The 17,423-nt window shown below is 46.8% G+C and overlaps 1 protein-coding gene across 2 annotated transcripts in view; it reads right to left on the reverse strand.

Annotated features, from left to right (window-relative positions):
• Positions 1–17,423, reverse strand: part of DCAF13 (DDB1 and CUL4 associated factor 13) — a 383,567-nt gene that overhangs the window by 41,462 nt on the left and 324,682 nt on the right. For both annotated transcript variants that reach the window (XM_078686899.1, XM_078686900.1), the window contains exon 9: positions 14,264–14,399. In XM_078686899.1, the coding sequence (XP_078543025.1) occupies positions 14,264–14,399 (136 nt within the window). The remainder of the gene's footprint in view (positions 1–14,263; positions 14,400–17,423) is intronic.

Here is a 17,423-nt window from a genome sequence, read left to right on the forward strand (position 1 = left end):
CATATTGTTAAAGACACGGTACACCCTTTAGGGTGCTTTTGGTGCCTAGTTGCTACAGTTTTGAGGTTTTTGCGCCTGTGTGGTAGTTTGTTTGGGGATATGTCCCACGAAGAGCAGTATGAGGAGGAACCCTACTCTTGCCTCCAAGATGATGACTTTTATCAGGCGGTGGATAGCTCCATATACCGCTGCGTCACTGAGGTGGTGGGGCCCATGGAGGACCGCCTCTCAGCACGTATTGTGGAGGAATGTGCTAAGTTAGCGTCTGCACATCTGGGGGCTCCTACTGACCCCCCGGGGACGTCGGGTGACTGCCCGCCACCTTCTAAGAAACCCCGTAGGGAGGGTTCTCCTTCTGGGATGCAGGGGGTTGATAAGGGCGCCTTTGAGCGTCTCCGGGACGCCTTTTTGGCTAAGGGGACTGTTCCCCCCCCTGCGCCTCTGTCAGACCCTGAGCCCGTGGGAAATGTGGGTACTGCCCCCTCGTCCCCGGTGTACGATTCCCCTGACACGGACGATGACGGGGAGTCGGTGCGCTCTTGGCGCCCCTCGAGCTCAACAGTGCTCCCTCGGGATGAATCGGGCATGTTGGACCCGGACGAGATTGTCCACCCGCGGTCTGCGGCCTGGGCACCGGGGGAGACTGTGGCGAAGTTCGTTGCGGGTCGCCTGCGCAAGCCCCTAGAGAAAGAGGCTAGGGGTTGTTTGCGGGGGGAATGCCCGAGGCCCACTTTGGACGGCAAGGTGGCCATGACCCCCGAGTTGGACGCTAAAATGGCCACCTTCCTGGCCAAATTCATGAAAGACCCCCGCAAGGGCATTGACCGGTCCTGGAGATCGTGTCAGGATAAGTTGTTGGATGCGGTCGGGCCTGCCACGAAAATCCTCGACATGGCTGAGGAGGCGAAGGCGAATGGCACGGTCATTTCCCCGGAGGTACTATCGAACTGGGCACAACGTGTAATCGTGTTCCTGGGGAATGCCAACTGCGCCCTCTCCACTGAGCGCAGGCGTTCTTTACTGATTAAACTGGACCCGAAATTGGGGGACTTGGCCTCCTCTGAGGCGGGCGCGGTGGCCCAAGGGGGCCTCTTTGGCGAGCCTTTCATCAAGGAGTTGGGCAAATTTGTGTCCACCTTTACCTCGCTGGACAGGGCGCAATCCACCATTAAACGAGTTTTTCATCAGCGTTTCTCCGGTGGGGCCGGTCGCGGCAGGGGCCGCGCGACTGGCCGTGGCCAGCAGACCAACAATAGAGGGCAAGGCTCCGGCAGAGGGCACTACCAGACCTCTGCAAACTTCAATAATTTCTACCCCACCAGAGGACAGCGTTTTGGCGGCAGAGGTTACCGAAAAAACTCCGGACCCAACAATGCCACCGGTGAGTGTACTTTGTTTGGATCAAGTTCCTATAGGGGGGCGGTTGGCGTCCTTTTACGAGGAATGGGAGTTGCTCACTGCCGACGCTTGGGTCTTGCAAACCGTCCGTGGTTTTCACATAGAGTTTTACGACCACCCTATTCAGGAGATTTCTCCGCGGCCGATGGTGTTCTCGGAGTCAGATGCGCGTTTGATAGACGGAGAGGTCGCAGAATTGCTCCGCAAGGGCGCCATCCGTCAATCAAAGCGACATCCCAGGGGTTTTGTCAGCAATGTCTTCCTGGTGGACAAGACAGATGGGGGCAAGCGCCCGGTGATCAATCTCAGGGAGTTCAACGGGTGGTTGGTCTATCGGCACTTCAAAATGGAGGGTATCCACCTTCTCCGAGACGTGCTCCTCCCGCGAGATTGGATGGTGAGGCTAGACCTCAAAGATGCTTACTTGGTGATTCCTATTCACCCGCCTCATCGTCGGTTCCTTCAGTTCTTGTGGAACGACAGGGTCTACGAGTTCATGGCCCTCCCGTTCGGCCTTTCCTCAGCCCCCTGGTGCTTCACGAAAGTGTTGCACCCGGTGGTGGAGTTCCTGAGGGGCCAGGGGGTACGGATGTTGGTCTACTTGGACGACATTCTCTTCATGGGGCAGTGTCCGGTGCGTTTGGCCGGGCAGTTACGGCTAGCTGTGCACCTCCTTCAGCGACTGGGCTTCGTGGTCAACGGCTCCAAGTCGGTGCTGGTTCCCACTCAAAGAATTACCTTTCTAGGATTCGTGGTGGATTCGGTGGAGGCCGCTCTGAGCCTTCCATCCAGGAAGATTGCAAAAATTCGACATTTGTTGCGACAGACGATCACGAAGGACACTACGTCCTTGCGTCACGTTGCCAGGGTGGTGGGACTTCTGTCGTCCTCCATCCAAGCGATCTTTCCGGGACCCCTGCACTACAGGGCGCTCCAACGCCTCAAAGCCCAGCACCTCCGGAGAGGGATGAGCTACGATCAGTTGATACCCCTCACGGAGGAGGTGAAGGAGGAGATGTCTTGGTGGCTTTCTCACATGGAAGCATGGAATGGTCGGGCGATTTTCGGGTCAATCCCGGACCTGGTCATAGAATCCGATGCCAGCAGATCGGGTTGGGGCGCTCGGTGCGGGGATTTCTCCACCGGCGGCGCCTGGTCTTCCGACGAACAACGGTTGCATATCAACTGTTTGGAGCTCCTGGCGGGCTCCTTCGCGGTTCGTTGTTGGACCAAAGATTCCATCAAGGCCTGCGTGTTACTCCGAATGGACAATGTTTCGGCGGTTCGGTATGTGAACCACCTAGGGGGTCCTCGTTCTCGCGCTCTGGCGAACTTAGCGAAGGACTTCTGGGAGTACTGCCTGGAGCGTCACATTGCGGTGACGGCGGAGTATCTGCCGGGTCAGGCCAATCAGGTTGCGGACTGGCACTCCAGGTACCTCAGGGATGCCAGTCAGTGGAAACTGGATTCCGGAGTCTTCCATTGGCTCCAGGACCTTTGGGGTCCTTTTTCGGTGGACTTGTTTGCGTCCCGCCTGGATCACCAGCTCCCGAGATTTTTCAGTTGGAGGCCGGATCCCCTGGCGGAAGCCACGGACGCCTTCTTGCAGGATTGGAGTCGGGAAAAACCGTTTGCGTTTCCCCCGTTCTCCATGGTGGTGCGGACGGCGGCCCAGGTACGCCGCCAAGGAGTGGAGTTGGTGCTGATTACGCCGCTCTGGAGATCTCAAGTGTGGTTTCCGGTTCTTCTGGAACTTTCTTGGGATTTTCCAATCCTACTCCCCCTGTTTCCCCTTCTCCTGAAGAATCCAGATCAGGAGCCGCATCCTCTCGTCTTGCGGAGCTCTCTCCGTCTCATGGCGTGGAGGCTCTCAGGAGACGTTGGTCGCTCCCGGGCCTTTCGGGATCGGCTGAGGGCCTTCTCTCCAAAGCATGGGCCGATAGTACGACGAAGCGCTACAGATCCGCTTGGCTTAAGTGGATGCGTTGGTGTCTTCGAAGGGATTTGGATCCCTTGGTCGCGGGCCTCGTTCCCATTTTGAATTTCTTGGCGGAACTAGCCTCAAATGGCCTTGCTTATAGGACGATTAATGCGATTCGTTCTGCGATTTCTGCGGGTCACAACCCGATCGATAGGTCTCCTGTCGGAGAACACCCTTTGGTTTGCCGGCTTCTGCGAGGTATTCGTCTCTCGTTACCTCCGGAACCCCGGTATTCGGTCCTTTGTGACGTCAATTTGGTTTTGAATTTATTCCTGTCATGGCCAGCCAACGTCTACTTGTCTCTGAAGGAGCTCTCAGCTAAGCTGGCCATGCTGTTGTGCCTAGTTTCTTGCAGGCGTGTGTCGGATGTGCGCGCGTTGGATATATCGGCACGAATCTTCTCCCCAGAAGGGGTTACTTTTACTTTGGGGCGTCGCACAAAGTCGGCGTCGCGCTCTATTTCATATCCAGCGTTTCTGGACACTCCTAAGTTGTGTGTTGTGCAATGCTTGAAGGCTTACGAAGATATGACCTTGGACATCCGCCCCCCCGGGCGAGCGTCAATTGCTGATTGCCTTGCGAAAGCCACACAAAGCTGTCTCCTCCCCCACCATTGCAAGGTGGGTGCGTTGGGTCATGCATGAGGCAGGCATCAATACGAAGCTTTTTGGAGCACACTCTGCCAGAGGGGCCATGGCTTCTAAGGCGTTTGCGGCGGGTGCTCGCTTGGAGGATTTACTGCGGGCTGCAGATTGGTCCTCGGATTCCACGTTTAAAAGGTTTTATTTTAAACCGGTGGTGGACCTAGCCCAGTTGGTGGTGAGTAAGCTTTGAACTAGCATAATCTGAAGCCTCCGGTCCTGACATAGAATCGAAATTTGCCTAGCTTATGTAACGGTAAGTTTCAATTCTATTAAGGACACGGAGGCGAGGATTATCCCACCCCGGAATGCACAGTGATTCCTACCCGCCCGTATGGCAGTAAGTAAAGTGTTTTCCTCTATGCCCGTATGGCAGTAACTAAAGTGTTGTCCTTTATGCGGTTATGTTCTTTTGTTCACATATGATGCTCCTCTGTCATGCTGTCTCGTTCCTGTGGCTCCTCGCTTACGCTGTCCGTTTTTTCTGGCAGGCAACGAGGGAGCTAAACAGGATCAGTGAGGCGAATGCGTGATCTGCGCGAAGAAAGAGGAAGAGCAGAGAGAGGAGACTGGCTATCTAGACGTTGTAGACATGGTGGAAGGACTGTGGACTGGATATGCATAACAGACTCTTGGGAGTTGTGGTTTTGGACTAGAGAAAAAATGTATTTCACTGCTTTATTTGAAAGCATGGTTCTTTGTTTATATTTTTCCTGAGCTGCTGTGGAGTTTATGTTGTTAATAAAGCGAAGGAAGAATAGCATAATCCTCGCCTCCGTGTCCTTAATAGAATTGAAACTTACCGTTACATAAGCTAGGCAAATTTCGATTGTCATATGTGCTCGGATTTGCTTTGCTGCAAAAACTGCTGTTTCAGGCATATAACTTGGTTCTAACTTTAGATTCAGATACTAAGCTTTGAAAAGTGGGTGTTCCACCTCTACCTACTACCCAGTGCTACACGTTCGTTGCAGGTCTATAGCCACGGGGGGGGGGGGGCACAGGGGCCCGACCAGCCTATATTTTTTGTCTGGCCCCCCTAAGATTTTTGAGTCTTATGATGTTAAATTAAAGAGGCACTGAAATATTCCTTGCAGTTTCTGTAGGCAGGCATGTACTTAATCAGCCCTGCTAGGGCATGTCATATGTTGGTTAAGAGCTCTAGTGTGGAGGAGCTGAGAAGACACGCGTTTCCAAGGTCTTTCGACTTGGAAACAGAAAATGAAAGTGACGCTGAAGTTGGGGGCCATTTGTGTTCCCCATGCTCTGCTGTCTTTGCTTGTCCCCAAGTCATCAGACAAGCTTGCGGCCTCTGATCGACCTGGAGCACGGAGCCTGCACAGTCACTGCAGCTGTGTAGGGCGGCAGCTTCCACCCCTGCTTGGACCTCACAGTTTCAGAACGCAGGGTGGTCATGCTGGTGTGCTGCTTCAAATCAACAGGGCCCCACATGATGATTTGAGAGCTGTAGTCACCTGCCTTCAAGCTTATTTACACCCATTTTTTGTTTTAAATATCTTTATTTGCATTTTGTCAAACATAGATGTTACATTTAGGGAAAGAAATAGGGAAATGAAAGGGCGAAGGGCTTGGATAGGATATTGAACGGATGGCCATTTCAATCACAATAAAAAGGTACAGCTGTTATTATCGGAACATACGTCCCCTACAGTAAAACCCAAGGCTATACAGCAGGCAAGCTTCTTTACACCCATGACAGGGAGCCAGCATCACCAGGTGTGGAGAATGAGACTAGTAATATCTCTTGAATTTCCTTCTTTAACTTTGATAATTTTTTATAGAACTGTGTGTTGTATTGGATTAGTTTACCATATGATGATGTTATTTGTTTAACACTGTACTATTTATCTCCTGGGAAAACAAAATAAGACATAGGGTCCTTTGGTTTGAAATGTAAAATGCAAAAGCAATCCAGTGGCTAAGTTATTGGCTATGTTTCCCTATACATAACCAGGAAAACTGGGGGTTCAAATCCCAGCTTCCAGCCTTGACCAAAAAGTTTGATGTTAGCCAAATTAGTAACCGGCCTGGGCAATGACACCATGCAGGACGGTGCTAACTCCAATGCACTGGGGCCCAGATTAACTAACGCTTTGGGCCAGGTTTGTGTGACTGAAAGCCGGCTCAAAGTGTTAGTGTGGGAGTTACTATCCAACAGAAATCAGAATTTGCATTTGTCCAAAGTAATGCAAAGTTACTTTGTTTTACATTACTTTGAGTTAAGGGGGTGTTTTGTGGGTAATGCATGGTTGTTCCAATGTATCCACCTATGGGTTTTGAAGCAAATTCATATCTACAAACTTTAGCAGACAGGGATTTTCCCAAAATCAACACTTCCTTGAAGGAAGCTTAACAAGGAGAAATGTGTTAATTTCTCCTAATTTTTCCAACTTTGCATATATGCTGCATTGTACAACACCCATTCAAAGTGGGTAAAGCCATCTTTTTGTACTGTGTTCAGAGAGAGCACATATCCTCACTTTATCGTGGAAGGTTGTTTTTGTTGGCGCATGACTGTCGTAGTGTGCCATGGCTGGCGGGAGAGGAAAATGGCACCATACCATAGCAGATATGGCACTTTTTAGGTCGAGCATTCGAGATCTCTTGTATATACTTTAGTATATACTTATTATATACTTATATGTGTATGTACTGTACTTTGTGGACTCTGGAGATCAGTCCTGGGACTTGTCTGCTTCAGCACAGGGACTTTTTTTCAGTTCAACAGCCTCTATTTAACTGTCTTGATAGAAAACGACCAGTAGAGGTCAGTAAAATACCAGAATTGCTTTCTGCTGAGGGACTTTCTTTTTTTTATTTTTCTGGCAACTGCCTCGATTTAACTTTCTTGATAGAAAACGACCAGCAGAGGTCAGTAAAATACCAGAATCACTTTAGCATTCCCTAGATTCCAGTCCATAGAAATTGTCTTCCACGAGCACCCGTAGACAATAATATTTTTTCAAATCTTGTATTTTTAGGGATATGACCACCAAAGGCCCTGATTTTATATTAAAAACTAGCTTTGGACTATACCATTTCCCGCTGAAAGACAATATTTCTCTCCATGTGGTCCCATACGGGTTACGTAGCTTGGTGCTTACTTTACTTATGGGTGATTGTGCGCTTTACAAATGTGGACTTTACTTTTTACTTTTACCTCCATGTTAAAGAACAGTATATGTGCTGCATAGCTAAATACATATAAGGTGCCAAAGCCGAGACCGATTGCATTGCAAATGCTTGTTTCTCTTTCCCTTTGACACAAGGCAGAGCAGCATCCTTGGTGCAGTGTTGGCTTGGGTAAAAAAAAAGGTCAATCTGGCGCTCAGGGTGCAAATGCAGCATGTGCAGCTGCCTGCAACCCTATGTTCTACCAGCAGAAAGTGCATGTGCCTTACATCCTCCCTAATCACAAGCCCCAGAGTACTGCTGAGAATACGCAATGAGATGGTATTCATGCCTGGCGTCTCAACTTTTTCCTTAAAACAAAAAAAAGCCTTGCATCTGATTAATTTACTGTGTGAACAGTGTTAATAGTTAAACACAGTGCACTAGTAAGCTCTTGGTAGTAAGCAAGAGCTCTGCCCTTGGGTGTTAAACTAGAAAAGAAAATACAAATCCAGTAACTAAAATGCACATGGTGTAACCTGGAAACCTCGAGTGCAAATCCCCGCTTATTGCTTTGACGAAGTTGTAAGATCTTATGCAAACCTCTTTACTTCACTGTTTCTCATTTACCTTGATCGTCATATTTAAGACCACCTTGAAGTAATTCAGTTTGGGATGTGACGTATACAAAATTCTCTTGTGTATGGTTTAATCTCTATAATGTTGCTCATCTGTAATAACAATAGAGGCCACGTATAGGAGAGCACATTACTACTGATTTGTCCCTTACCATCGTCATGGCCTTATCGTACAGTGGGAGGGTTGGTGGGCAGTGGAAGGGCTTCATGAATGTTTCTAAGTTCATATTTAGAAACGTTCACTATTAATAAATGTTACTGAGAGCAATGATTTCATCCACTTGCTGAATTAAAATCCTTTTAAAGTTTAAAGAAAAGTCTTCATTATATTTTTGCATGTTTTTTGTGTAATGTATCTACCAAATATTTTGATAGCTCAGCTAATGCTGTAGCATTTTTGGAAAAAGCAGGCCCTTGGTTTGACTCTAGCGCAGCTGTCTCTATAAATCTGTAGTCTTGCTTACACTTACTTGTATTCCTGACTCCACTCAGCCTTACATTTACACTATATGCAAGATGGTAGTACAATATTACTTTTACTATCATTACTAAAGGATGTACAGAAAGGCCTATGGTTGGTTTATAGCATTGCTTAGAAACCGAGGAATTGTATTGGTTATTTATATAGAAATTCCTCTCCATAGCCCTCATGCAGCTTAAAGGCTTTCTTAGATACTCCGGTTCCTTATACATATATATATAGGACCTCATTTCCTTAGAAAGGAAATCAAGCTCTCTGTTTTGCATCAAGTGGCTAGGCACCGTCAATAGTTCATGGTTAAAAGACGGTTGTCTGTGGTTTGATGTATAGGGAACATATTGCGACATTGTGGGTGCACAGTGTCGCTGAGCCGGAGTGTTGCAGATATGTGCATCAGTGGGGGTGATATGTGGAGTCCAATAGCACCTAGCAGATTTCCCTTCATCAGTTTCTAGGTCTGTCTGTCTACTTGCATTTGTTTATCTTGTTTAAGGTGCAGGAAAGTAGTATCTGGCTCGCGCAGAGGAAGGTATGACAATAGGCTTCCTGTCACAGGGAGGTGTAACCACCTCCCAGACAGGATTTAGTGTATGGGGGCTGGGTGGGTGCACTCTCCGAGTGCCAGAAAGTTTGCCCTGGGAGCACATTTGGTGTCCCTGTGCATAGTCCGGCTAAAACCAGTCCTGGGAGTCATTGGCTCCTGCTCTGGTGCGAAACTGGACAAAGGGCACGGGTGTAGCCACCAGTCTGTCCTTCCCCTCCCACAGAAGGGTCCACAGAATCTATCCAACCCCTTCCCATGAGTATAAAGTGGGTTACCTGATAACAGGACTTTAGATTTTACCTTGACAAGATTTTGCTAAGAAGAGACCAAGTACTTTGACTGCCTGCATGACGCTGCACGACTGAAGAATCTCCCTTGGAGTAAAGGAGTTACTCCCCTGCAAAAGCAGGCACCTAAACGCATTGACCCGGTTTGCTTCTCCCAAGCTCCTGAGGACTCCGAAGATTTCAGCAACACAGGAGGTGGGTTCCCAAAGGTCCCTGAGGTCGATCTGCCCTCTCAGCAATTCTTAGACCAGTATCTCTCGTGGGGACAGTGCAACCCGAACCCCTATGCACCGCGTGGTTTTGCAGTTGCATATGCTTAGTGAAGATTCCTGAGCCTGTGCTTTGGACTCCGTGTAGTGCTGATCCCGAGCAGTATTTGCACCGAAGATTTCCGGCCTCCACTCCACGAGTGTCCTGTGGGCTGGTCCTTTGCATAATTGCTTGAGGTCTCCTCGTAATCCCCGGCCTGTGGGTCCAGGCGAGGGTCACCTTGTGAATTCTTGGGCTTACCTGGTTGCTTCAGAAGTGCCCTGACTCTCCATTACTTGGAGTCCCCTAGACCTTGCTGGTCCACACCGTAACCTGTTTCCTCTGACCGCGTGAGTTGCAGCTGCCAAGGCTTGTTGGTACTCCAGCTGGACATTGACCCCTCAGCTCTCAACATCCTTCAAGGGACAGCTCATCTCCGGATTCTGGTAGTCCTAGAAGTCTCTTGGTCCCCGTGGCTGCAGAGTCAAGCAACCCTTCTTTGCACCTGAAGCACCCGACACCGGTGGGCATTAGACTACAGAGCCCCTGGTCAGCAGAAGTGACTCAGACTCTGTCCCCTCTGCTTTCAGGTTCCTCTCACCTTGAATCCAGGCTTGGATTTCACCGGACACTCTTCGCCTTCCTGGCTGCAGTACTTCTTTGCAGCTCTCCATTGAAAACGACAAAGGTTTCCGACACCACTTGACACCTATGCACCTGGCTCCTCTGGGATAGTTAACACGGGTACCTCGGTACTCACTGGTGGGTTGGCCTTAGAACCTCCTATGTTCCCAAGGGTTTGCTCGAAGTCCTCTTAGAAGTGTCCTTAAACTGTAATTTTCCAACTGTGACTTTCCCATAGAGTTGTACGGAGCACACGTCTGTGTTTCCTCACTGCACCCGTCCTCCGTGGGCTCCCTGTGTCACTTCTCTGGGTGGTTACTTGGGTTCCCAGCGATTCTACGTGCTCTAGGCACTGTGTCTAGTTAAGTCGTTGTTGTTATACCATTATTTTAGTACATGGTTAGGTCTCCCCCTGGAGCCCGCTGTGTATTGTGCTATTTACGAATGTTCTATTGATTCAGTATTTTGTGCTTTGTGCCCTAGTCTCACATAGAGAATAGTAGAGAGTGTTATACTAATAAATACATATTTTTATATAAACACTGTGTGGTTCTCCTTTCATTTAGTCATTTAGGAGGTGATATTCTGGTAAAACAAGCTGCTTTGCATTCCTTCAAGATTAAGCCTGACTGGTGGGGTGGTGATTACTAATGTCACAGGACGTGGTATGAGCACTACATGCCAATAGCATGTTAAAGAGCAACCATAAAAAAATAGCATGCCTTTCACAATAATCAATCATCCTACACCTACAACTTCAACTAATGTTAAATCTTCTAAAGGCACTTACATTGTCCATCTCCCACGAGAACATATGCTGTGGAAAATGCAACAAAACATTGTAATAAGAAGCAAAGCATCATCTTCCATGCACAGCTTGCTCGCAGAAGCCCAATCAGTAACACACCGTATCACCCTTTTTTCAGTTTGTCTAGTCCCAAAAACAGAGCAGCATTATTATATGTCATTTTTTGCATGAACATGTTGCTTCACTGTCACTTCAGAGTACAAACAAGGATGTTAGGCTGTGGTCTTCAATGCTGTTCATTTAGAATGATTGGGGAAAGTGTGCATTTCTGGTGTCCACTGTACAGCAGGATAGTAGGAAGCTGGGATATCAGTGAGACTTCCTAAGTCTACAAAGCCACATGATGGGGAAGCTTAGCACTGCATACAGCCTGTCCACTAGCAAAGGACAGCTCACTGGTTGTTAAAGGAGCAACAGTCAGCCTGTGGTGAGGGACCGGATAAAAGAATCATGGAAGCTAAGGGGAGAGAGTGGCGGGAGTAGGGACACAAACTGTGCTGAAAGTGGAGCAGAAGAATCATGGAACTTGTGGCGAAAGGGTATATGTTTTGAGAGATTGGAAGTCAAGAGAGTGGAGAAACTGACAAGTACAGAAAGGGGATAGGAGCCAGTGTGAGACTGAGGAGGAAAAGGAGACATGCAGACCACGGTGGAAAGGAGAAGAGCAGAAAACAACTATGTAACATGTAGTGAGAGAGTGGCGAAGGAGACCTGATGCTAGTCTGTCATAAGACGGTGAAGGAGAAAGGGATACGAAACCTGTGGAAATTAAATAAAATGGAGAGGTAAGGGAATGAAGCGTATTTTGTGAGAGACTGGAGATAGGGCGATGAAACCAGTAAGTCAGCATAAGAACCAAGGCTGTGGTGAGTGAGGAGAATAAACTAAACAGTTTTTTTGCCCCTAGCCATGTAGTTTATTTAAGTAGTAGGTGGGAAAAGATGATTATTTGAGATGGATTTTCTCCAGCATTTGATCCCTTATTATACAAATTGATTTTTCAAACAAAAATTCCACACGCCTTAAGTATGTTTATTTAGGAATACCGAGAATCCACAAATAGATTCATGGCAGGTATAAATGCATTTACTACCGCGCTGTTCTCCACCACCAATGTGCCGAACTGTAGAGCAGTAAACTGGACTTAGTGGGTGGGAAGGGTACTGTCCAAGCCATGGTTTGCTTTGGAAGATTAGGATTTGAAATTCGCTCCAGCCAAGGGCTAGAGTAATTGCTGTTCAGGATGGGAATGGAAACAATCATCTCGACATCTGGAAGGAGTATAGGGTAAGGGTTTTCTTCATTTGGAAAAATGTTTGCACCGCAAAGAAAAAGAAAGCGTATATTTGGACAGAGATCTCTACTCCCCCTGTGCGTAATTATAAACGATGTAAAATTACCCTGTTTTCCGGGAGATCTTCAGCAAGTGTTTTTGAATAGATTAACATCTTTACAATTACATGCAGGCAGAAATGTAAGCATACAAATATACTTTTTACAACATTTGTCATGAACAGGGCAACCTGCTCTCCGGAGTTAGGATCACATTTCTAAAGTAAGAAAAAAAAAACACGAAAGTCTTAAATCCTGTCTATTGGTAGACTGGTATTTAAGCTAGTAATGGCAGATTTTTGTTAGCTGGGCGGAAAGGTGATGTATCAATGCAAAATATGTTCTTCACTCTAATGCTTATCTGGAAGCCTCGGTCTCCTCTTTGATGCATTCTAATGCATCATCCACTGCTGACAAAATTGGTACTTGCTGGATGGCACAATAGGAACTTGCTCCTGCACTCAAATTCTAAACCCAGAAATTCAAAACCACATCACATAGGAGAGTTTTTCTTTTCTTTTGGTTCTCAATATCTTCCCACTGCTGGTGGCTCCTTCCCCCAAGGATGAGCAATAAGTCACACAAAGTCTACCACACAGACTGCTTTTTTCCCCTCAACATGTAGATCGTTGAGCCTTCCTTATCAGGCAGATGTGTGGGGTCATTTCAAGGGTCCTGGGGGAAGTCAGTGGATATGGGCAGTATTCTACAAGAGAAGTGTTGTTTACCACCGGTGCCTCATGGCTGCAATATCGATGCAGTTGAACTGAATGACAAAGTTGGGCACTTGATTCTCTCTTGGGTATTGAGGTAAAGCACTCAAGTCTTACTTATAGAGTTTCCAGGATTTAGAAACTCAATTTCAACATGGCACAGTAAAGAAAAACCACTGATACCAATTTCCAGATAATGCTTTATCTTTGAAAAAGAAAATACTTAGATGTAGAGGTAGGGCATATAGACGGTAATAGACATAATTACAAATAAAACACAAATTATTAGCTTTTACTGAGGTTCATACACGTCCAACCATTATAGCATGTAAGTGCAGGTAAAAGATTTCTCTTAACACTGATCCTACGCCAGGGTTATCACATGGTGTGAGGTGCAGGTAGTCTCGAAAGATCACCTGGAGAGCTTGGATGTCAAGTCTTTTGTTAAAGTTTTTGTCATGCAGAGGAGCGTAGGATGTAGGCAAGACAAAGTCGGGATTCTAGATCCAATACCTGTCCTGGGCTCACCTTCACTACTAAAATGGACAATTCAGTGGCTTGAAACCTTAGCAGCTGCATTCCAGTACCAAATTCCGATAAAAGAAAAGGGGTCACTTCCTACATATAGGCATCCCAAAAACAAACCATCCACAGTAAAAAGGACTCCACCTACTGAAGTTAGTGGCGAGAAATGATGGTGACTCTGTGGCTGGTCATCAGTGTCCAGTTAAGTGCACTGCCAACAGAGAACTGAAATGTAGGGACCAGTCAAGGATCCAACTGGACCTTATTTCTTTAATGGTGCTGACATCTAGAGTAGGGTCAGTTCACATTACTAAGTCCCACAGGAGCCTTTTCCTTTTAAGCACATATATATATATCAGAGTCAATCAAAGTCAAAGTTTCTGATGCCGAGGGCACCCAGAGAACCAGGAGCAACTAGGTCATAAACAACTTTATATCTACAATGATCGTAGTGAGAACTACAATACATGAGGGTGTATGGAAAATGTCACATGGAAAATGTCAGAAGCCAATATCCTATTTTACACAAGAAAGAGTTATACACTGAGGATTAGTTAAAAAACATTAAAAAAACAGGGGCTTGTACCACTTTGGATATTCTTGAGAATGGATATCACCTTCTACTTGACCCTAGCCTTGTCAAAGGGTCCTATCTGGTGGTGACAAGAGTGTTTAGCTCAACCTTTTTTGCTTACGTTGTTTAGAATCAGTTGCTGAGGTACTGGTCCCCCAGAGTGACACTGCGACGCCTCTACAGAGACCAATGTTAGTGCATGCGTGTAGCAGAATGGTATTCTAAATTTTTTTCCAAACAACCTTATTGGTTACTGAAATTTACTAGAAGACATGATAAAAACAGCTCTCACAATGTCACACTAAATACAAATTTGTCAGAAGTAAGTGTTCTTACCATCCCAAGCTTTTCTGAAGCATTAGCCTTCCATATTCGGATATTCATCTCATCTGAGCCACACAAGATGTACTTGTTGTCCGAACTCCACTTGACAGAGATTACATGCTGCATTCGTTTAGTGTGGTAGACTTCCCTATAAACAAAATAAAACTCAGTTACAATACTTAGCCACCTATTTATTTTTGCCTAGGTATTTTCTATGTTTTGATGTTTATACTGAAAAACTCTGCATACACCAATAACACAGAAAGCACTAGAGGGAGCCAGTCTCAAACAAAAACTAACGCTTCTGTGCGAATTATCACATTCTATTTTTAATGATACCTTACTTTTTTTGTTTAAATTGTACTTTTAAATTGTAATGTTTCAGTTGTCTTCAAACTGAAATGTTGCATAATCCACAAATGACCCCTGATGAAGAAAATTAAATGCAGGAAAATGCTGGGGATTTTTCTTCAAAAAGTTCTTTAAGCTTCTTTGCCGCTGTGATGCCATCAGCTCGGAGAATTTCCCTTAACTATGTGGCTAGAAGCTTCCTTCCAGAAAAGGAAACCCAGAATGACGAAAGGAACGATGCACGACAGCAACTTAGCGATCTTGCAGAAACTCAAAATTACAACTTTAAGTTGGAAGATAAAAGGTCAAACCTATTTTATTTGAAAAAACATGGTTTGCTGTTCCTTAGTACAGTTCAACTACTTTTTGACTAGTTTGCACATGGAAAGGTTAGGGGAGATCCGTCAAGCAAAGGGCAGAGGAAAAGGAAGGGGTTCCCACAAGACGTGTTCCCCATTCATTTTTCCATAGGATCTTTAGACACAGCTACAGCCCAAACCAATTAACGGATTTACACCAAATTTGGCAGAAAGCTAGCTCTTGGTCCAGAAAGAGTGGTATTTGTGTTTTGGTGTAAATCCGTTCAGTAGTTTTGGAAATTAAGATTAAAGAGAAATGTATATATCAGGCCACGCAGGAGCCGTGGTCTCCACAGATCTCAAGCTGAGATCCGATTAGCTGCCACCACATCAACAAGGAAATGGTGAAAACCATCTCAGGACTGTGGACTCAGTGCTAAGAAATAACAAAAACGCATAAGAAAAAATACATAGGCGGCAAGGTACAGATCGCCAAGTCTTGAGGTGGGGTCCCAATTTTTTTCCTATTTTGCCGCATAGTCGCCCATCTCTATTAAAAAATACCCTAGGGTGCTCCAGGGATGGGCGAGTTGTATATGTTATGTTATGGGGAGGGAGTCGATTACGTGTACCATAATCCCCTTTAATGGTCTTTCTTTAGCTTTAATTTTAGCTTAAATGTTGACAATATCTGCTTTATTTGTGTTTCTTTATGGTTGTTTTAACCAGTTAATAGCTTGTACTGTAGTAATGCACACTCTTTTCTCTCCATGTACAATCGAGCTAATGAGACTCTCGCAAGATCGCAAAGTCCTCGTGGTAGGGCCACTCAGTAAATTTCCACGCAGCTCTTGCGAGGATCGAACAAGGCCCACACAACAAACTCAACCTGCAAAAGCTTGTTAATGGCTCTTGCAAGACATTTGCGAGAACAGGAGAACACAAACGGCAGCCTCCACCAGTATATTTCTCCAAGTCTTGCGAGAGTATAGAGAGCGCATACGTCTTGCATTTTTGGGTGTGGGTAGTAGAGTGTGCAAACACATACCCCTCTCTGCTGAGACCTATCCTTGTGCGTAGTAGAGAGTGGGGAGGGACTAGCCTCTCCTTTCAGATTCCTTGCTCAGATGAGAGGTGTGCATAGTAGGGTGTGTGGAGAGACTGGCCTCTCCTTTCAGACCTCTCTCTCAGATGACTGGTGTGCTTTGTAGGGTGTGTGGAGGGACTGGCCTCTTTGGTGAGCCCTCTCTCTAACGATGGATTGTGTTTTAGGATGTGTGGAGAGACTGGCCTCTCTTTCAGAACTCTCTCTCAGATGAGGAGTATGCATAGTAGGGTGTGTGAAGGGACTGTCTTTCACACCTCTATCATGACAGGTGTGTGGAGGGACTATCCTCTCTGGTGAGACTTCTTTCTGTAACAATGTGCGCATAGTAGGGTGTGGAGAGGGACTAGCCTCTCCTTTTAGACCTCTCTCACACATAACGGGTGTGCATAGTAGGGTGTGTGGTTAACTCTACTCACAACTCTTCCCAAGTCAATGAACATAAATAGCAGACTTTGATAAACACCATTCTCAGTAAGACTCCCACCTACAGTAACAAGTGTATTCAAACATCACCTACTCTTTCCTACTTTTCACGATCCCGCAAGAGTCTCGCGAGATCGTGACTTTTTGGGGGTAAAAATATTTAACCTTCTACTCATCACAATACTTATGTCTTCCACACTTCCTCTCAATAACAAAGGCCACAATTTGCATTCCTACTAGAAGAGTGTACTGAGAACTTATCTACTCCTATTTATTATTCACAATCCCACAGGAATCCAGCAAGAGTGTAAAAATGTGTTAAAAATAATAAACCTTAGGGAGTGGAGCCTAGCCAGACTGCAAGATGGCCGCTCCTTAGAGAGGCTCCACCGGCCGATTTCATAATCCTGCAGGGATCCGTCACACAGCGGGCCAAATGTGTAACCTTTTACCAGCGGTGTCATTCAGAACCCACAGTGCACCCCCCAGGGAAATTTGGTGGTGGCTGGCCCGCATTTAGGACTGGAGGAGTAGACAGATTGCTGGCAGTGCACAAGGGCCGGCCCGCCGCCTGGATTGAGTAGCAGTGGCTTGGGTGGGCTGGGCCATTCACCCCCTTCGAAGAGAACCTCCATCAAGAATATAGCAATAGCTGGCCCTTCCGGCGATTCTGCTGGCGCTTGAGCCCCATCGGACAAGGACACAATGTATGGGCGCACACTTTTCCAGGCCAGAAACGTGTCCAGCTCAGCTGCCAGGGAGGCCCGCTATCCACCGGCCAACCTTCCCACGAGCTTGTTGCCTCCCTTCGAACCGTGGCTCCCACGTGGGACTGCTCGGTCTGTCGACTACAGTGTGGCTGGAGGCACGGGCGGCCCGGAAGTGCCCACATCTGCAGCCTTGGGGACAAATAGACAGCCTTCCGGAAGACGACCGCCTCCTGCACACTGCAGGTGCCACCAGGTAGTCGTGAATTCGTTTGGCATACACC

This window comes from Lissotriton helveticus, chromosome 4_1, assembly GCF_964261635.1.
Source record: "Lissotriton helveticus chromosome 4_1, aLisHel1.1, whole genome shotgun sequence".
NCBI lineage: Eukaryota > Metazoa > Chordata > Amphibia > Caudata > Salamandridae > Lissotriton > Lissotriton helveticus.